This window comes from Bos taurus, chromosome 2 (genome assembly GCF_002263795.3).
Source record: "Bos taurus isolate L1 Dominette 01449 registration number 42190680 breed Hereford chromosome 2, ARS-UCD2.0, whole genome shotgun sequence".
NCBI classification, from domain to species: domain Eukaryota; kingdom Metazoa; phylum Chordata; class Mammalia; order Artiodactyla; family Bovidae; genus Bos; species Bos taurus.
Genome location: NC_037329.1, coordinates 95,849,543 through 95,868,299, shown reverse-complemented (window position 1 = coordinate 95,868,299; position 18,757 = coordinate 95,849,543). Strand labels below are relative to the sequence as shown.

Below are 18,757 nucleotides of genomic sequence, written 5' to 3'. Positions count from 1 at the left end.
GGTAAAATTACATAATTTAATAAATTCCTTATTACTGTCCATTTAGGTTTTCAAATGTGCCTGTTATAAGAAAGGCGACAACAGTATTGCAGCAATCATCCTTTCACCCAACTCTTTACTTAAAGCCCTCCATAAAAATTAACATTCTTATAGTCAAAACCAATGTTTTTTCCACTTTAAAAGAAATACTTGTAAATTTCAAAAGTAACAGAAGACATTTCATTATTATTTTAGATTGATTTTCCTCCTTCACTAGTTAGGCTGAATTTGTTTTTTTACATCCAATGGTCAAATCACAATGGTCTTGACAATTTTATTACAAATTTACAGTTTACTACGAGACAACAAAAATAGGTATCAGAATTCTGAGAAATTACGTCAAAATATATGTTAAGGACTTGGATGAGCAAATGAAAAAAAACCCTCTGTAATCAGGTATTAAAAAGAACAACAACAAAACTTACAAAAGTGAACAGACACTACTTCTCCTAAAACTCTAGTATCATGTCATTCCACTTATCCGTGATTATATGCTAATTGAACATGTGCATATAATTTTGTTCCTTCCCGAATTTCCAATTAAGCTTCATAAAACTGATTTTGTTTTTACAGGCATAATCACACCAGCAGAGAAGAATGGGAAAGGAAGTAACAATAATGAGTTTTGGAGGCTAGAAACAGGTGGGTGAATGGTAACGAACTTGGAAGACCTCAGATGACCAACTCATGAGGTGGAGGCAGGGACAGCTTGATTTGTGCTACAAGGTCCTTAAGAGGCTCAGAATCTAGGGCCCCCTAGAAGGTAGAGTGAAAGGAGGGGCTGAAGATAAGGAAGGCTGACTGAAGGCTCTTTGAAAAGCAAGCAGATCCCCTCCTCAGCCTCTGTGAACGGACACTAATCTCCCCTATGAGGACAGAAAAACGTTGGTTTATTTTCTGATGGAGGGTTTCTTGACTGCTTGACACCAGGCATTGCTGAGGTGAGGTACTGAACTCCAATCTCCTTCCGTTGGTTGGCTCACAGGTCTTTACTTACATGCAGGAGATAGTAAAGCTTTTCTCTGGGGAACCTGACCAACAAACACCAAGTTAAGAAGACTTAACATAATGACACTGGGATGCCACCCTACCACGAACCTCACAACTCACAGACGTCAGGCCCCGAACGTATACACACAACATCAAACATAGGTTTTTGGTCACCTTACTTTTAAATGTAGGCCAACAACCACAAGTTATCAAATATGAAGAAAGCTTCTAATATGAAAGATGGTGACCAAAAAGATAGAAGAGGAAAACTGTATACAGAAGAAAATCTATGTAGAGAGAAGAAAACTTAAAACTTAATATTATAAAGGGAAAATACTGCCTGCATGAAACATTAAAAAAAAAAAAAAGTGTAAGTGTTAGTTGCTCTGTCATGTCTGACTCTGCGATCCCACGGACTGTAGCCCACCAGGCTCCTCTGTCCATGGAATTCTCCAGGCAAGAATACTGGAGTGGGTAGCCATTTCCTTCTCCTGGGTATCTTCCTGACCCAAGGATTGAACCTGGTCTCCTGCATGGCAGGCAGATTCTTTACTGTCTGAGCCACCAGGGAAACCTGAAACAAACAGGATACTATTAAAATACAAAAGGACTGTTCAGAAACAAAAGGAACTCTTGGAAACATGATAGCAGAAATAAAACAAATCCAACAGATGGGGTGAAGTGTGAAGTTGAAGAAATCTCTGAGGGCAGAGCAAAGACAGACTGAAACAGGAGAGAAAACTAGAGAAACAGTCCTAGAGGTATTAACATCTGGATCACAAGAATCCAAGAGATAAAAGAGAAAGAAGAGGGAGAGAAAAAAATCATCAACGAAATAACTTAAGAAAATTGCCCAGAAATGAAGACCCAAGTTTCCACTTAAAAAAAAGGGGGGGGGCACTGAAGACTACTGCACAATGGATGGTAACAATTCAAGACCTTGATAATGAAATGGTGAAGCACTGTGAACAGAGATTTTTACAAGATAACAAGAGATACAAAGTAAGAAATGGGTTTAGTCTTTTAAAACATCAATACTAGAAAATGACTGTGCCTTAAAAATTTGAAAAACATTTTCTTTACCAGGAATTCTTTACCCAGTCAAACTTGCTCAAGGAACCACTGGAAACAAAACTCCACAAGACAGTAGGAAGGCAACCTCCAGAATGACGTTACACAGCAGACGTGGAGGACATCCAGACCAGAAGAATGGTGTCCCGAGAGATAGGTATGTTGAGGACTGTCATCACCAAAATCCCTGCTGGTACTGTATCTTCTTTTTACTAGAGGGCTGAGTGCCTGGATGAGTCCCGATTAGGACCTGTACACATTTGCCTTGACATGTACTTAAGAGGCCCTGATGCTCTCACCTTTGTTCCTGCACCTGCTTCATCGTGAGTGTACGTTTACTTCATCCCTAAATATAATCTGCTTTGCCTTACTCCTCAGGGCTGGAGGTGGGCCCCAGTGATCTTGGGAGAAAACACAGAACATCCCACTGCTTCTGACTACCAGAAGACCTAGTATTCGGCCCTAGTATTCCTGCTAGAGACCTAGTATTTGACCCGTATTTTAGCTCAGTGTGGTGACCATATGTGATTAGTCCTCCATTTCCCAAGATCCATTCTTGCTCCAGACTCTCCTGTAGGAGAGCTTTTAAACTCTCTGGGAAGCGGAAGCTCCACATCCCACTCTTCTTACCTAGCAGGTTATTTGTTTGCTATTTGGTTTTTATATTAACCACTTTTCTCACTCATATATAACATAATGCCAATAAATGTTAATAAAACATTTGAGGAAAAATACATAAGAACAAAAAATAAAGATGAGAATATAACCTTAGAATGTTTAAGACAAAGACAAAATGAAAGAACTATGAATCATACTTTAAGAAATACAGGGACAAAAACTATCATCCTTGATATTTACTTGTGTGTCAATTTATTTGTTTATTCTATCTTTTTCGTTTAAGCACATGTAAAATTAGCCTTTCAGATTATGTGTCCCCATGCCCCCAAATAAATCTATGATATGAAAAAAAAAAAACCCCAGTTATCATAGTTTTATTCCTTTAAGAGACCATCTACCCATCAGTTTAAATGTAATTATCCTGAATCATGTCACTACTACAAATAGTGTGTTAGTATTTAGCAATACATTTTTCTGTTACTGAATACTGTCATTTCTAAAATTAGGCTGATACTAAATAAATAGGAATTTTGATATTCTAAGAATGTCACCACTCATTCTATGTATATCTCTAATAAAAACTAAGTTCTCTTGTATTTGAAACATATTCCTCTTAGAAGAGACAACTTGGAATCTCTCCATGTTTTTATACCTGGGCTAATGTGGCAATCTGTGGCTGGGCTTGAACTGTCATTTGCTGGCTTTCAGCTTCTGTTACAGCTGCATCTCCACTCTGCTGGTTCTCTGCTCCAGATTCCATGGTCATTTAGTTACCTACAATAATATGGAAGAGTGTTACAAGCACTACAGTGCTTTGTGCTTTTGTGGTTTTAAAGGCAATTTTCAAGTTATAAAAAGGTATATGTGGTGGTTAGGTTAGCAGATGCACTCAGAAATCTAGTTAAGCTACAATGTAGTTGGATTACTGTCAAGACTTGTCCAAATATGCTGAGCTGTAAAAGTTCTAGTTTTTTCAAAAAAGAAAAAAGCTTTTTCCTTTTACTTCCCAATATTACTCCATCTGTTATGGAAGATGGGATTCCCCTCTTCCATGAATCTGTCCTAAAAAGGAGAGGAAGGGCAGCAGCAAAGTTTTAATGTTTTCAAAATGTATCAATCAGGTAAGGAGGGAGGGCAGAGAGCAGAAGTGAGTTGATGACAGGGTCTATGAGATACAGGCTTCAAGGTACCTCCTATAAAGGTATTCCCTCTATGATAGGGAAGAAACAGAAAAATTATAACCTACTTCTTCAGGAAATTGCTGGTGGTTAAGACAAAATAGCCCAAGTTTCAGGAGCTCAACTTATGGCTCTTGACACAGAGTCAAATTAGAGACCTCAAACACGTAAAAGGTTCTTTTGCATTCTGACTCATTACCCTATATAATGTGCAACACTCCACACGTGCATGTATACCCACAAACAACACACACACAATAAAACACTTAAAAATTTTAACTAGATTCTGGATACATTAATCAAGGCTGATCCTTTTAGATCCTGCTTTGCTAAGAGTTTAGAGTGTTTGTTAGATCTGGCACTGGGTGACTGCAAAAGTGGAGGGCAATTCCCAGCAGCGGACACTACTTTGAGATTAGAAAAACTGATTATATATATATAGCAGATAAACTGGGGGAGGAACTGTGTCTCAAGGAGTCACAATAAAAGGGATTATTTCTTACTTGTGTACTACTGTTATCACTCAGTTCCTAACATATTACCTGTCAAAAATAAATTTAATAGTAAGGACTACCTATGGCGATTTGATAAACAACACAAAAACTCCAATGCTTTTCCAGAATTTATTACATTTATTTTATAACTCTGAAACTGATAATCAAAATAGTCATTAATCCTTATGTGATTATTACATGCCATCAAAACGTATCACATACTAACATTCTGCCACCATTCACAGGAGTCTATAGAATGTTTTTACAAGTGACAGTTAAAAATGAAAATATCTCTGTGGAAATGAATAATTTAGAAATAAAGAAGCCACAAAACAAATGACAAAGGAAAAGATCAACAGATTTGACTACATAATTATTTAAAATATTAACAAGACAAAAGCCACCAAGACAAGTACACAACGAGAAAATATCTCATACATACAATCAACACAATAACATCTAGAATACAGAGAAACTACTACTCAGTAAGAAACTCTTATTATTTATTGACTAGTTTACAAAGATAGAATTTTTTTTGGAATAGTAAAAAACTAGAAACAAGTATCCATCATTAGAAGGACCATTAAAATATTAAAGCAATGAAAAACAATGAAGTCTAACTATAATGGAATGACAAATAAAGCTTTCCAAGACAGTGAAATGGCAAGTTATAGAACTTTTTATAATGTAGAACCCCATTTACATTAAAAAAAAAATGTATAACAAATTGTTATAAAGGTATATGCATGGAAAAGGTGTAGAAATTTTAACTGAACCATAGTTAAGTGCTGGCTCTGAAGAGAGAAAGATTTGGTAGAACTGTAAATGATGATTTGCACCTTTTATATATTTCAGTACTTTTCTGTGAGCATGGATTCAGGATTACGTGTTCAAGTAAAGACATTTTAATACCAGAAACGATGGGTAACATTTTCAAAATACGAATCAAAAGCTTTACTTTAGTCATGATTTTGAGATATCCACGGATAAAAAGTTTTTAATCTGATACCTATAATATGAAATTAGTATTTGTTCAAAATTTACCTAAACTGTTTATCCCAATTTCCAAAGAGTAAAAATAACTAATTTTTTAAAAGAATTGTAAAATAACTTTACTACCCCCTGTGATAATTCATTTGAGTTGTACACTTAAAATCGATGTTCTTTTAAACTAAAAAATTTCACACAGACTTAAAAGTAACAGAAAGCAACATCAAAAAATAGTTTGTGAATACTAAATACGGTTCATACTGTTGCTCTGGAAGAAAACATGAAAGCAAAACAATCTAATCTTAATAATAACAATAAAGTAAGTAAATGATCCATCTGAGGACAGCACTGAGTCAAGGTAAATAACAGCAGAAACCCACAAACTTTTCTCTATCTTCTGCCCCACATAATCAACTTAATGAGAACAAAGATAAACAAAAATTTACCATCATAATACCTTTTCATAGAGAATACACAACCATTTTGAAAAGACTTCAGTCCAAGCCACATTTTGTTTTTAAATCTTCTGGCTGCACCACGCCACATGTGGAATCTCCCACCAAGGATCACACACCCTCCCCAGCACTGGAAACACGGAGTTCTAACCATTGGGCAACCAGGGACGTCCGCCGCATTTTTTTTTAACCTACGCTGTCATCCAAACAGTTTCACCCTACCATCTGATAAAAAGTAACTCAAAGCACAGATCATACTTCTTCTGTTTACTTTTCAATATGTTAGAGCCACTTAATTTTCTTTTAACATTTAAGGTGTGTGCTTGCTAAATTACTTCAGTCATGTCCAACTTTTTGCAACCCTGTGGACTGTAACCCACCAGGCTCCTCTGTCCATGGGATTCTCCAGGCAAGGATACTGGAATGGGTTGCTTTGCCCTTCCCCAGGGGATCTTCCTGACCCAGGGACTCCACGTCTCCTGTATCTCCTGCATTGGCAGGCTGGTTCTTTACCACTAGTGCCACCTGGGAAGGGTATCATTGCAACTTGCTTCAGAAAATAAGATATTTATGATTCTATAATAAAAGAATAAAACCATCAGTTAACATAAGTAATTATAGTTACAAGGTCACATTCAAAGAAAGAATGTGATTGATTTGCATCTTCTTCCTTCCCCAACTAGATGATGTTAAATTACTTTTCTTCTAAAGACAAAGTGTGGTATTTCCAATGGTTAGGATCCCCCATGTAAATAAACTGCCAGTGTTTCATTACCATTTCATTCTGGAAGACAACCAAACCTTTTTCAAAGTGGGGGACAGCCATATTAATTAGCTTCAGCAGATATCAACCATTTGAGCAACAGTACAATTGTCTTTTATCAGTTAATTCAGGCCTTTCTCAAAGCACAAGTGAGAATCATTTAAGGAAAAACAATTTGTTTCAGGTAAGAAATTCAGAAGAGTCAACTAAAACAGAAACTATTCTTCTGGTTTTCACCTTGAAGGTACTGAAACAGCAGTCTCCAACTAAACTAAATTAGCATTTAATGTGAGCACATTAATTATGACTTTGAAAGCTTTTACTCCTTTGTGTTTGTATCTTCAGGTGGAGAGAGAAGAAATAATAAGGTATGATGTATACAGTCTTCAATTTTTCTATTAACCCAGGAGCAATTTTAGTCAGCAGAGCAGTATTCAGACACAGGATCATTTAACAGAGCCAATATCTGGGTTTCCAAAATTACTTGAAGAAAGTAGATTCCTAATTGATTATACAAATGAAATGCATTTTGGGAGTGCAAAAACAAGCAAAAGACTGAATAAGCATAGATAAGGTACATATGAAGTCTGATAGAATGTTGTAACAATACTGGATCTGGAACATTAGAAACAATAAATCTTTAGAAATCATGGAAAATCTAGTATTAGCTTGACAATTTATCAAGAATTCTTGAGTTCTTCTAATAATTCTGAATTCCAAAATTTATTTGGGAATGATATTTAAGATTTAGGTATTTTCATGATTTAACCCTAAAAATAGAATGTAATTCTTTGAAAACTATGAACTTAAAAGTGAATTTCAAAATAGTGTTATGCCTAAAAAATTTTTTTTAAAAATTCATTCACAAAGACATGCCATTTTGCTCTAAGGGTCTTCAGAGTTCTATCTCTTAACATGAAAAACAAAAAGGGAATGATTCTGCAGTATTACGCACCTCACCTTGAGCGAAACAAAGAATGCTGTTCTGAAAAAAGAGCCTAGCATTTGATGGAAAGCTGGAGCTGTCATCAAGTGGTCACAGGACAAAATTAAGTTTTTTGTGTTCTAGTTTCCTCATCTGAAAACAAGAGATGGATAAAAAGATCTATCTCAATTTTAAATGCTTTGGTCTTAGGAAGTGACAACACAAGATGCATGCACACACACACAATTATGCAGGCCACTTAATATTTATTACCTCCTTTTACTATACGGTTCATAGCAAAGATGGACTAAAAATACGTCGCCTAGCCTCTTAATCTTGGGCAAATATAAAAATATTACCATTCAGATATGATACATAAAATTTATCAGTTTAACAGTCCTTTTCTTAATTTTCAAAGAGGATAGAGCAGCTTTTTTCTTTCCATCTTAGAAAGTATCAAGAAATTTATCTGACTAGGATTGTATTACTTTTGTACCTTTACATAGTCAAGACGATATTCAAAAATTTCAATATAGTTAGGATAAACATTCCAGTAAAGTGTCTATTTGAGAAGACAGTATGCTGCAATAGTCAAGAGTGGTGGAATGCCAAACACTGAGGATAAATACAGTATTAATAAATTTGGGCATTTATTTTCTGATAAGAAAAACGGTGTAAGCAAAGACTTTAATAACAGTAGGCCTTTAGAGAAATGAGTGAGTCAGTGGCTGGTGTATAAAGGATAAAAGATAAAGGATGGTCATTTCTAATCAATCTGCAGCTACTAGGGCAAAATGAGAATATGAGAATGATGTCTCAAAGTTAAGTTAATGGGTTTAGAATTTTTATGTTGCAATGTATTTTACTCTGTAAAGCAATATATCCCGAGGTAACTCACCAGAAGTCAATAATTCACTGTTCTTAAACTAACAGGATCTTCAATTTTAACAACTTACATTATATACAGTATACTTGTATTATAGCATTATATCCAAGTACTTACATGTTGGGCACTTGTTCAAGTTACTGGAGATGAAGAAATAAATTTTTTTTAAAACTTTGTGGAATTTATATTCTAGTGTGTGGAAATAGAAGAGAGAAAGTATAACAAGTAAAACATGTAACAAATCAGAACACAGTTAAGTGTTGGGTAAAATATAAGGGTGGGAAGGATGCTGAGGGATTTTCAATACTATAAAAGTGGATACCTCATGGATAAGGTAGCATTCAAATTCACCTACCCAGCACCTATACAGAACTATACCAAATCAGGGAGAAATATCTGGCAGTACCAAATTCTGTAATAAAGGTCACTGAACAAGAAAGCAAGCCTGTATCATCACTTTCACTAACAACCATTAAGTGAAAGCAAAGAATGCTGTAAATCTTCACCTTGTTCTTTATCCTAAAATACTTTGAACTCTAAGAAGTGCCCAGGTCCTTAAGATCCTAAACATTCTAGCTCAAGTTTATGAAAAATAAATCCATCTCCCTCACAAGTTTACTTTTTAATCCCTTAAATCTATGACAAATGTAATCCAGTTTAGAATGAAAGGTTCAGTATTCATAGAAATAACTACGAATTTTGACTCTGAATAAATAATACATTCATAACTAAGAGAACATATGAATATAGGCCATGGTTTTTAAAATGCAAATGACCTTTATTATAAACGAGGGGGGAAAAAAAAAAAAACCTGCTCTTGTATCTAGCAAGTGGGTGACTCCTGAACTCTTTCACCAAGTCTAGAGATTTAAGGAAATCACAAAAGCAGACTTTAAAGTCTCCAGAGTAATCACAGAAAAAAGTCACATTTGGGCACATGATTTTAAAACTAAATGACCAGTTTGTTGTCATAGTCAAATGTATTACTAAAAATATTTTGCAGAAAACCTAAAAACATCTAAGGCTCATGTACAATACTTTTTACATAGTTATTTTGTACTTGTTAATTTTTTAGTATACTACAGCTGTTTGAAAGCCTTGCTAGCATTACTTGTACACATTTAATATGTCTTGATTAAGAGTAATATTCTGAGTGTTATGATTAATTTGAGCTTCCCTTGTAGCTCAGTTGGTAAAGAATCTGCCTACAATTCAGGAGACCCAGGCTCGACTCCTGGTTTGGGAAGATCCCCCGGAGAAAGAAATGGAAACCCACTCCAGTATTCTTGCCTTGAGAATCCCATGGACAAAGGAGCCTGGTGGGCTACAGTCCATGCGGTCCCAAGAGCTGGACACGACTTAGCAACTAAACCACCACCACATGATTAATTTAATAAAGCAAATTAAAACTAAATGTTCAGCTGCTATATAAAGGACTCGCTTTCCAGGAGTCAACGATTATGGTGCACTGCTTCCTCTTTTTACCTCCTGTATGCTTTTTGGTTGTTAACCTTGAGATACTTCATTTATCTTCACTCTATGCCCTATTAAGCAGAACTGAGATGTATGCAATCAATACTGGAAATTTAATGCTTCAGGTTTCTGATGCTAATAACAGTCATTTGGTATTAAATACAGCATACTTTCACTGAAACCAGATAGGAAAATAGCATATTTGAATGTTGTAATGTATATGTATACACGTGTGTAGGTATGTACACACGTACACAAGTATACTCCACGCTCAACACACGTACCAACTCCAGCTGTAAGAACCTTATTAGATTAGAGACTGATTTAGTTCAGTTCAGTCGCTCAGTCGTGTCCGACTCTTTGAGACCCCATGAATCGCAGCACGCCAGGCCTCCCTGTCCATCACCAACTCCCGGAGTTCACTCAAACTCACGTCCATTGAGTCGGTGATGCCATCAAATTAATGTTATATATATATATATGTTTTTAGGGAAAGAACCAGAATAGGCAATGTGAAAAACTAAAATAACTTGGTAACTTTACCAAGCTACGTAAATTCTGACATAATTTTCAGAAAGTTTTCTCTATGATCCTACCAAGATCCTTCTCCCTTAACTGGAATACAAATCCATACTTTATTTAGCCTATAGTCTAGTATTAGAGGAAGGGAAGAAAAGCTGTATCTGAAATTAATTCTATATGATCTGAATCTGATGAAATTTAATCACTCATGAGACAAAAGTAAAAGCTTGAAAATGTGTTTATATGTTTTAATAAATTATTAATAGTAATTGCCAGTACTCAACTACCATTACCTAAAAACAAAACAAAACAAAAACACATACAACAAAAGGGAATCTTTTCAATGTTATTTATTAAAACTAATTCTCTAATTTTTTTGTTTATTGGGCTGAACTTAGAGAAAACCACCTTAAGTTCAAGATTTACATGTTATGATTTATTGCAGTTTTCGGATTACTACAGTATTTGAATGCTATTTTTAATAAGTTATTTTAAAATATGTAGTATGCTCTGTAAGAAACTGTCCTCAAAGGCAGTACTTAACTGAAATGAATTAGGAAAGTTATTATTTGATCTACATAAACCATCCTCATATTCTAGTGTGACTAATTCTATACTATCTTTTAATAAGAAAGCTTTAGTACTTTCTCACATCAGTTACTGTTATTTTTTTAAGTACTGGCAAAATGTATCTGTCTTGTTTTCCTTCAGGTAAGACTACTTGTGGCTCTAAAACAAGCCTTCACATATCTGGTCACCAAGAGACAAACAATGTTGCTTAGCAAAGCAGCAGCTATGACTATGCATTATTTTACATAATAACATTTTACTGAACTCTTCCCATTCTTTCTATCCAAACACCCATCTGATACCATTTTCACAACTTTTTCCACCTTTAGCCTTACAAAGAAGTGACCTTATATAAGGTTCTATATATGAAATTCTACTAGATTTTTGAAGCTGCTTTTTTTTTTTTAAAGGGAAAAAAGCATTATGCACCTCCTACATGTAATTACTTTTAGAAGAGCAATTTCCATGTTGAGTAAAGAGTGAAGCTGTCTTCAAATTTCAAGTTCTGCTTCATAAACTAGCTCAAGGCTAAAACTGTTAAGGACTTACAGAAGTTATACCTGGAGATTAAATATTTATAGCCCATTATTCCATTTACTCAACCTGAGTGACTATGTGAAAATCACTATATTGAAATGAAAAATGAATGTCCAAGTGTTTTAAAAAAAAAGTGTATAAAGTTAACATTTATTATTATAACAGTTTGTTTTGAACTAAATTTTAAATGCTAGTCTTGGTGAATTATTTACATACTAGACAACAAAGAGTGAAAATCAGTTTTCCCGAAGTAACACAGTACACGTTACATGGCAGGAGTCATAAGACAGGAATTCTGGCTTTAGCTCTGACTTCACAGATGGAGAACTAAAGATGTTAAGAGATTTCTAAGAACTTTATAAGACTGTTTAGGGCTATGCACATCTAGTTTCTGATATTATAAAAAGTGAAGAAATATACGGCAGCAGAACTGCATAAACTATTAAGCAACATGCTAATCATTTTAATTATATTTGGCTTACTAGAAGAATCTCGAGCACTCAAAGCACCAAGGATATATTGAACTATATCTTAAAAAATAGCCATAGTTAATCTACAAAGATGAAAAATGACATGTAGACCACAGTCGACTTTATGTAAAGTTTTGATAAGGACTCACTTCATATTTAGATATCTTTTATCTCTAATCCTGAAAAATCAAGTCCAGCATTTCATGTAAATGTACTTTATTATCAACCTGATAGTGACTTCTGGTAATCACTTTGATTAATAGTCTCATGCTATTTTTCCTGTTTCAGAGGTGAAAAGCGTTAGTAAACCATCGGAATTAATTTAGACTCCAGTGAAAAAAGTTTATTTTTAAGCTACGAAAAAACAAATCTAATTTCCTTGGCTTTTAAAAAATAAACCTGTAATCTGTCTAAGCAATTACAAGTGTCCGACTATTTGCGATCCCATGGACCGTGGCCCGCCAAGCTTCTTGTCCATGGAATTCTCCAGGCAAGAATACTGGAGTGGGTTGCCATTCCCTTCCTTCTCCAGGGGATCTTCTCTACCCAGGGATGGAACCCAGGTTCTCTGGCATTGCAGGCAGATTCTTTACCATCTGAGCCCCAGGGAAGCCCCTAATTGTCTAAGCATATGCATATACGTCAGCTTCCTCTAACCTCAGGGGGATTGGTTTTAGTCCCTTTCGTGCAAAACCTTAAGGGGGATTGGTTTTAATCCTGCTTTTCAAATCTGTGACCCTCCAAGAGGAATTCATTCATTGTAAGTTTTCATGCATATTACATAATAAGTGTTCTGCCAAAAACTATGGGGACTATAGAGTAAAGCAGCCAAGAACCCTTTCTCTCAAAGGGCTCACAAACTTACCAAAGAGCTAGGCAAGTATAAACTAATCCCTACCATCAGTTTACATATAAATTCCCTCCAAACAAGTATTTAGTTAATAATTATTTCAAACCATAAACTTTTTTGAAATGACAGAAAAACAATGAATTATGGAAAAAAGGAAAGCAAGAGCTGGCTATTTATGGTAACCTTTCTGTTGATGCAGACTTAATTAATAAGATAACGAAATCAATATTTTTACAAGACTTTGGCTACAATACTTCCTTCAAGTAAATGAACTTTTATAAACCAAAACTATTGATGAGGAACAACAAATTTTAACAATTGTCAATAAAGCTAAACCTTCAAAACTTTCTTCACAAAGAGATTATGCTATTAATATTCAGAGTGACGAAGACTATGCTTTACTGTTATTTCTTGCCCAGGGAAAATGTTCTACTAGTTTGTAAATTTAAATTCTCCAGAGGTCAGTTTAGTCAACTGCAAAAAATGAAGGAGTTAGTACCACCTCCATGGTGTGTGTGTGTTAGTCACTCAGTCGTGTCCAATTCTCTGCGACCCCATGGATTGTAGACTGCCAGGCTCCTCTGTCCATGGGATGATCCAGGCAACAGTACTGGAGTGGGTAGTCATTCTCTTCTCCAGGAGATCTTCCAGACCTAGGAATGGAACCCATGTCTCCTACACTGTAGGCAGACTGCTTATGCCCAAGATACCAGGGATGCCTCCATGGTAAAAGTCTGCTAAGTGTGAATTCCCCTAATACAGGAGAATTTTTACATTCACGAGTAATACACTACATTCACACAAACATAATAAATTCTCTAGTAACAAATAATTCACAAAAATTTGAATTAAACTTCGTTTCAAAGTTGCTATTTCTTGATATTTACCTTTGCTTCTTTTGGTCAGTACTCAAAACTAAGGAATCTGGACATAGGATAAAAGAGAAGATCAGAGCAAGTGGGGTGTAATTCCAAATATGTACTATATTTTTCATTAAATAGTCGTGGCTTTCAGAGATATTTAGAAAATGTCTATAATAATTAAGAATTTATAATGTCCAAGATATGACAACAAAAAGCACAAGCAATGAAAGGGAGAGAAAAAAAAAAGATAAGTTGGAAATTGTCAAAATTAAAAACTTTTGTGCCAAGGAAGTGAAGACAATCCATAGAAGAAAGTTTCATAAATCATATATATCTGGTAATAAACTTGTATCTAGAATAACAACTATTACAACTCAATAATAAGACAAATAACCCAATTTAAAAATGGGCAAAGGATCTGAACAGACACTTCTTCCAAGATATACAAATGGCCAATAAGTACACAAAAAGATGCTTGACAGCATTAGTCATTAGGGAAATGCAGATCTAAACCACAATGAGATACTACGTCTCACCCACTACAATGGCTACAATGAAAAATAAAAACAAGTGTTGAGGATACAGAGAAATTACTCTTATACACTACCAGTGGGAATGTAAAAGGGTACCACTCTAAGCCTGGCAGTTCCTCAAAATGGTTAACATAGTTACCATATAAGCCAGCAATTCCACTCCTAGGTATAAACCCAAGAGAAATGACAACATGTGTAATAAATGAATGTTCGTGGCAGCATTATTCACAATGGCCCAAAGGTTCAAATGTCCATGAATTCATGAATAAAATATTGCATGTCTATAAAACAATATTATTTAGCAACAGAAAGGAATGAAGTCCTGATAAACATGGATAAACCCTAACAGTTTTACTGTGTTAAGTAAAAGAAGCTCATCACAATGCAATCCATTTATATGCAATGTTCAGAATAGGCTTCCCCAGTGGCTTAGCAGGTAAAGAATCCACCTGCAATGCAAGAGACACAGGAAAGGTGAGTTCGATCCCTGGGTTGGGAAGATTCCCCTGGAAAAGGAAATGGCAACCCACTCTGGTATGTTTGCCTGGGAAATCCAAATCCCATGGACAGAGCACCCTGGCAGGCTAGTCCATGGGGCCACAAGGAGTCAGACACGACTAAGCACTAAAAGAACTCAGCACTGGAGACAAAAAGTGCCTAGGGAACTTTAGTAGTTGCCTAGAACTGGGGGTATGCAGCCCGGTTACCTACACTTTAGCTTGTCATATCACACCATTCCTCTGTTTATGTTGTTCCTCCTCTTAAATGGAATTTAAAGCTTCCTGCTTCACACTTAGGGCTCCTAGATACTGTGGATTTACATTTAATACGACACTTTCTTCACCTCAAGAAAGGTGAATGTATCAAGTTCATTCTGCTTCCATGTCTTCACTTTTGTTGTCCATGCCACTGCCCACAATACACTCGCCTTCGTTCTCACCTTCCAAGTTCTTCCGTATGCAATTTGAGTACTATCTTCTCATAAGTTTCCTCACTGAACACCTTTTCTTCTAAACTCAGTAGTCCTTCAAGACAGTGAGAACTGACATTCTGCCACATATAAACCGTTTTTTATTATACTTGTTTCTGTCATCTCCATTATACTGTAAGTACCTTAAGGGCAGTAAAGCCACATACTCAGGCTTCTATAGCAACTAGAACAATGGTTTATTTAATATCTCTAAAAATACTTGATTAAATTTTCTTATGACTATTTCACCAACTATGAAAAAGATGATGTTCAATAAATGTTCACAGAATGACTAGATGGATAAATGGCAGTAACAGCAAACAATAAATATTTTAAGAATGTGATGCCCTTTTAAGAGTAGAGAGTTCAGAAAAAGCAATAAATTTCAATTCAACGATGACAAGGTATTTATGAATCTCCTATTGCGAATTGCTTACACAAAAAGGGATAACCCCCCTCAAAATTGTTACTCAGCTCCGTTTAGATTACAAACATTTTTAGTTACATCTATACTGTCATATTCTTGCCTGAAGAATCCCATGGACAGAGGAGCCTGGGGGCTACAGTCTATAGGGTCACAAAGAGTTGGACACGACTGAAGCAACTTAACACAGATACTGTCATATAATAACAACCAGAAATTCAAACACAGATAACCACTTCATTAGAGAAAGACTTAAAATTAAAGAAAGAAATCTTAGTTTCCAAGATTTAGTAATCTTTGGTAGACATTTTCTAATACCACTGGTATAAACTCTCAGGCCCATCCTCCACTCAGACACCAAGGTCATTACTTAGTTATTTTAACTTCTCACTTAATTCTCTCTTCTCCAAACAAATGTATTTACTTTTCTCAAAAGGAGTAAAAAAAGTTAGCATCAATGCCTCAGACTTCTTACTCTCTAAACCTTGATGAGTGATAGAATATCCAGAGATTCTAGATAAATCCAACCAGGAAGAATTTGTTCAGACAGCCCATTTCACTTATGGTAAACTAAACTTTACTCATCTTACCTCAACCCTGAGGAAAAGCAACTCAGGTATTTAAAAGTTTAACGAGGGGTACTATTCTTAAACTGTGATTCATGTAATTGATTAAATACATAAAGGTAATTTTTCATCACTGGTTATGTAAAATACTGTCATCTACTTATCTGCTGTAATTAACACCAGAAATCTTTGCCCCATCTTCTTACTGGTAACAGAGGAGACAGGTAAGCAAAACTAGGTAAAATAATGAAACACATCTGTACAGGATCAGGACTGGCAGAGCTAAGCAAAGAGAAAAATGCAAAGCAAAACACAAGACAAAGAGTTTGTATATACTAAGGGAGCATACTGAGTCAGAAGAGAAACAAATGTGTTTCAAATATGTCTCAAAAATCTACATTTACAGATTTGATAGTATAAATTTAGAACCATACTTCTTGTAACTTCAAAAAGTTGACCAAGACTAAGCACTTATAATGACTGAGTTAGCACATTTATTAAATTGGCAGAGGAAAACAAGTAGCCATTTTCACAGCATCAGTTTGTTGTTTTAGTTCACGATCTTTACCTCCAATCCAAAAGGCAATTCACCGATACAACGAGACTGTGAGAAATCATTTAATTCCCTGGTAGCCCCCAGATATGTTCCAGAGGAAAACTTTCCTGTCTTTACAAATTTCAATTATCCACTCCCGACCCCTACCAATCTATAAGTGCTTTGTAAACATTTTAGTCATTGAGTGGGTAAAATTGGCATGTATTAGTATTTTATATAATACTAGTAAATCCTCAAAATAAGACAATATTCTTACATTAAAAGCTTTAATATGTCAAGTTAAGCATACAAAGAATGAGATCACCAAAACAGCTTCATTTAATGATTTGTTTTTTCAAAAGATAAGAGAGCTTTCTGCGTCCCTGCTGCTAGATTATTAGTTATCATTTTCTAAGTTTAATCAACTTAAAGACCTTATAGCATGTGTATTTTAAAGATAAATATACTAACAGATGTATATTTAAAATGTACAAATAGTTAAATGCTGCTTAGAAGGTCGAAAAAAAGAAAAAGAGAGCATTGAAACTTTTCTTTTGTGCTTTTGTTGAAAGGAGTTATTACTTGGGCCAAGTAATAACTTGGCCAAGGATTTCCACAGTAAAAGAAAAAAAAATTCATCTAAGAAGAAAAATCTCAGTAGAAAATCATATAGGTGAAACTGTTTATTTAGGTATCAAATATAAAACTCACTGATAACTACACCAAGAAATATTAGAAAATCATCAAAAAAAATAAGTTAATGAGTGTGTAAAAAATTAACTCAGAGAAAGCTAGTACAGTAATCAAGATTACTGGGTAATCGCATCCCATGAGAATGGTCTACTTAAAAAAAGATCTAGACTATGTAAGATGTTCTTTCTCATTTAAAGAGAAAACTATAGACTTTTATTGGCGGAAATAATAAAAGGAAGAGTCTGTTTAGGGCTCTAAGGACCACAACAAAGACGTTAAATACAGACTAAATTTACTTTGAGAGTTAATTCTTATACAGCTTGCTTCCCTATTCATGTACATCTCAAATATTTTAATAAAACTTAAAAAAAAACCCCGAAACTGAAGATAATCGAGGGAGTTTAAATAACTTGCTATCTCTCATTCAAATGAAATCTTTCATTTAAAGAAATAAAGGCGTAATAACAGATTTCCTTTAAAAAGCCATGAGAGTTAAAAATAAAATCAACACACTAACTGGTCAATAAACAAAGGTATATCCAGATGATAAAGTGCCTGATAATGAAAAGAATGAAGGTCTTTATGTACTGACACAACCCCAATGCTAAGCCGTGTTAAGTGAAAACTGCCGAGATATAGGAGTGTACACAGCATACTACCATTCAAATAAAAAGGGGGATGTGCCAGGAGAGTACATACATACTGGTTTGTACATGGATAGAGTACCTCTGAAAGGACAAAAGAGAAACTGCTAACACCTGGGTGATTGGAGGGTGGGGGCAAAAAACATGACCTTCTGCTGTATGACATTTTATGTGTTCTGAATTATGGACTATCTAAAAGAATTACTTATTAAAAAATAAAAACTGGAAATACAAAAGTATAATCCTCTTTTCTTCCATCTTCATCAAGTGTGATCTCTCTTTCCTTTTGACTGCTTTCTTATGGCATATATTCTGCCTTATTAGTCATCATGTCCCCAATAGTTCCTTGAGGGTAGAGAGATATGACAGTGTAATCCATCTTTGGATTTGCTGCAGCTTCTGGCCTAGTGAATTAAAACACAGTAACAATAATGATGAAGGATAATTTAAAACATAAAGGAAACATTTGTTGACCACTTGTGACATGCCTAGAGTTTAATATGTATTAACTCATTTAATTCCCACGTGTCTGAGTTAGATAACTGTTTACTTAAGATCAAGGAAAATGAGAAGTACAGAGAAGAAATCTGCCCAAGGTTCCACAGCTAGGAAGTTAAAATAAAACTTAAAAATAAATTTAATCCCCAAGGAAGTACTTTATAATTACCTGACAACACTAAAAGTAGCTGGCATTATTC

At 35.0% G+C, this 18,757-nt stretch overlaps 2 protein-coding genes across 2 annotated transcripts in view; one reads left to right on the top strand and one right to left on the bottom strand.

Moving 5' to 3' along the window:
- Window positions 1-3,482, bottom strand: part of CREB1 (cAMP responsive element binding protein 1) — a gene marked incomplete at its 3' end in the record, with an annotated part of 32,353 nt that extends 28,871 nt beyond the window's left edge. The window contains 1 exon segment of the mRNA NM_174285.1: window positions 3,371-3,482. Coding sequence (NP_776710.1) covers window positions 3,371-3,478 — 108 coding nt within the window. The 5' untranslated portion in view covers window positions 3,479-3,482.
- METTL21A (methyltransferase 21A, HSPA lysine) overlaps window positions 1-18,757 on the top strand; it is an 81,868-nt gene that overhangs the window by 50,580 nt on the left and 12,531 nt on the right. Inside the window, exon 5 of the transcript XR_009491156.1 lies at window positions 613-18,757. This exon is cut by the window's right edge and continues 12,531 nt beyond it. The gene's annotated coding sequence lies outside the window, so the exon portion shown is untranslated. The remainder of the gene's footprint in view (window positions 1-612) is intronic.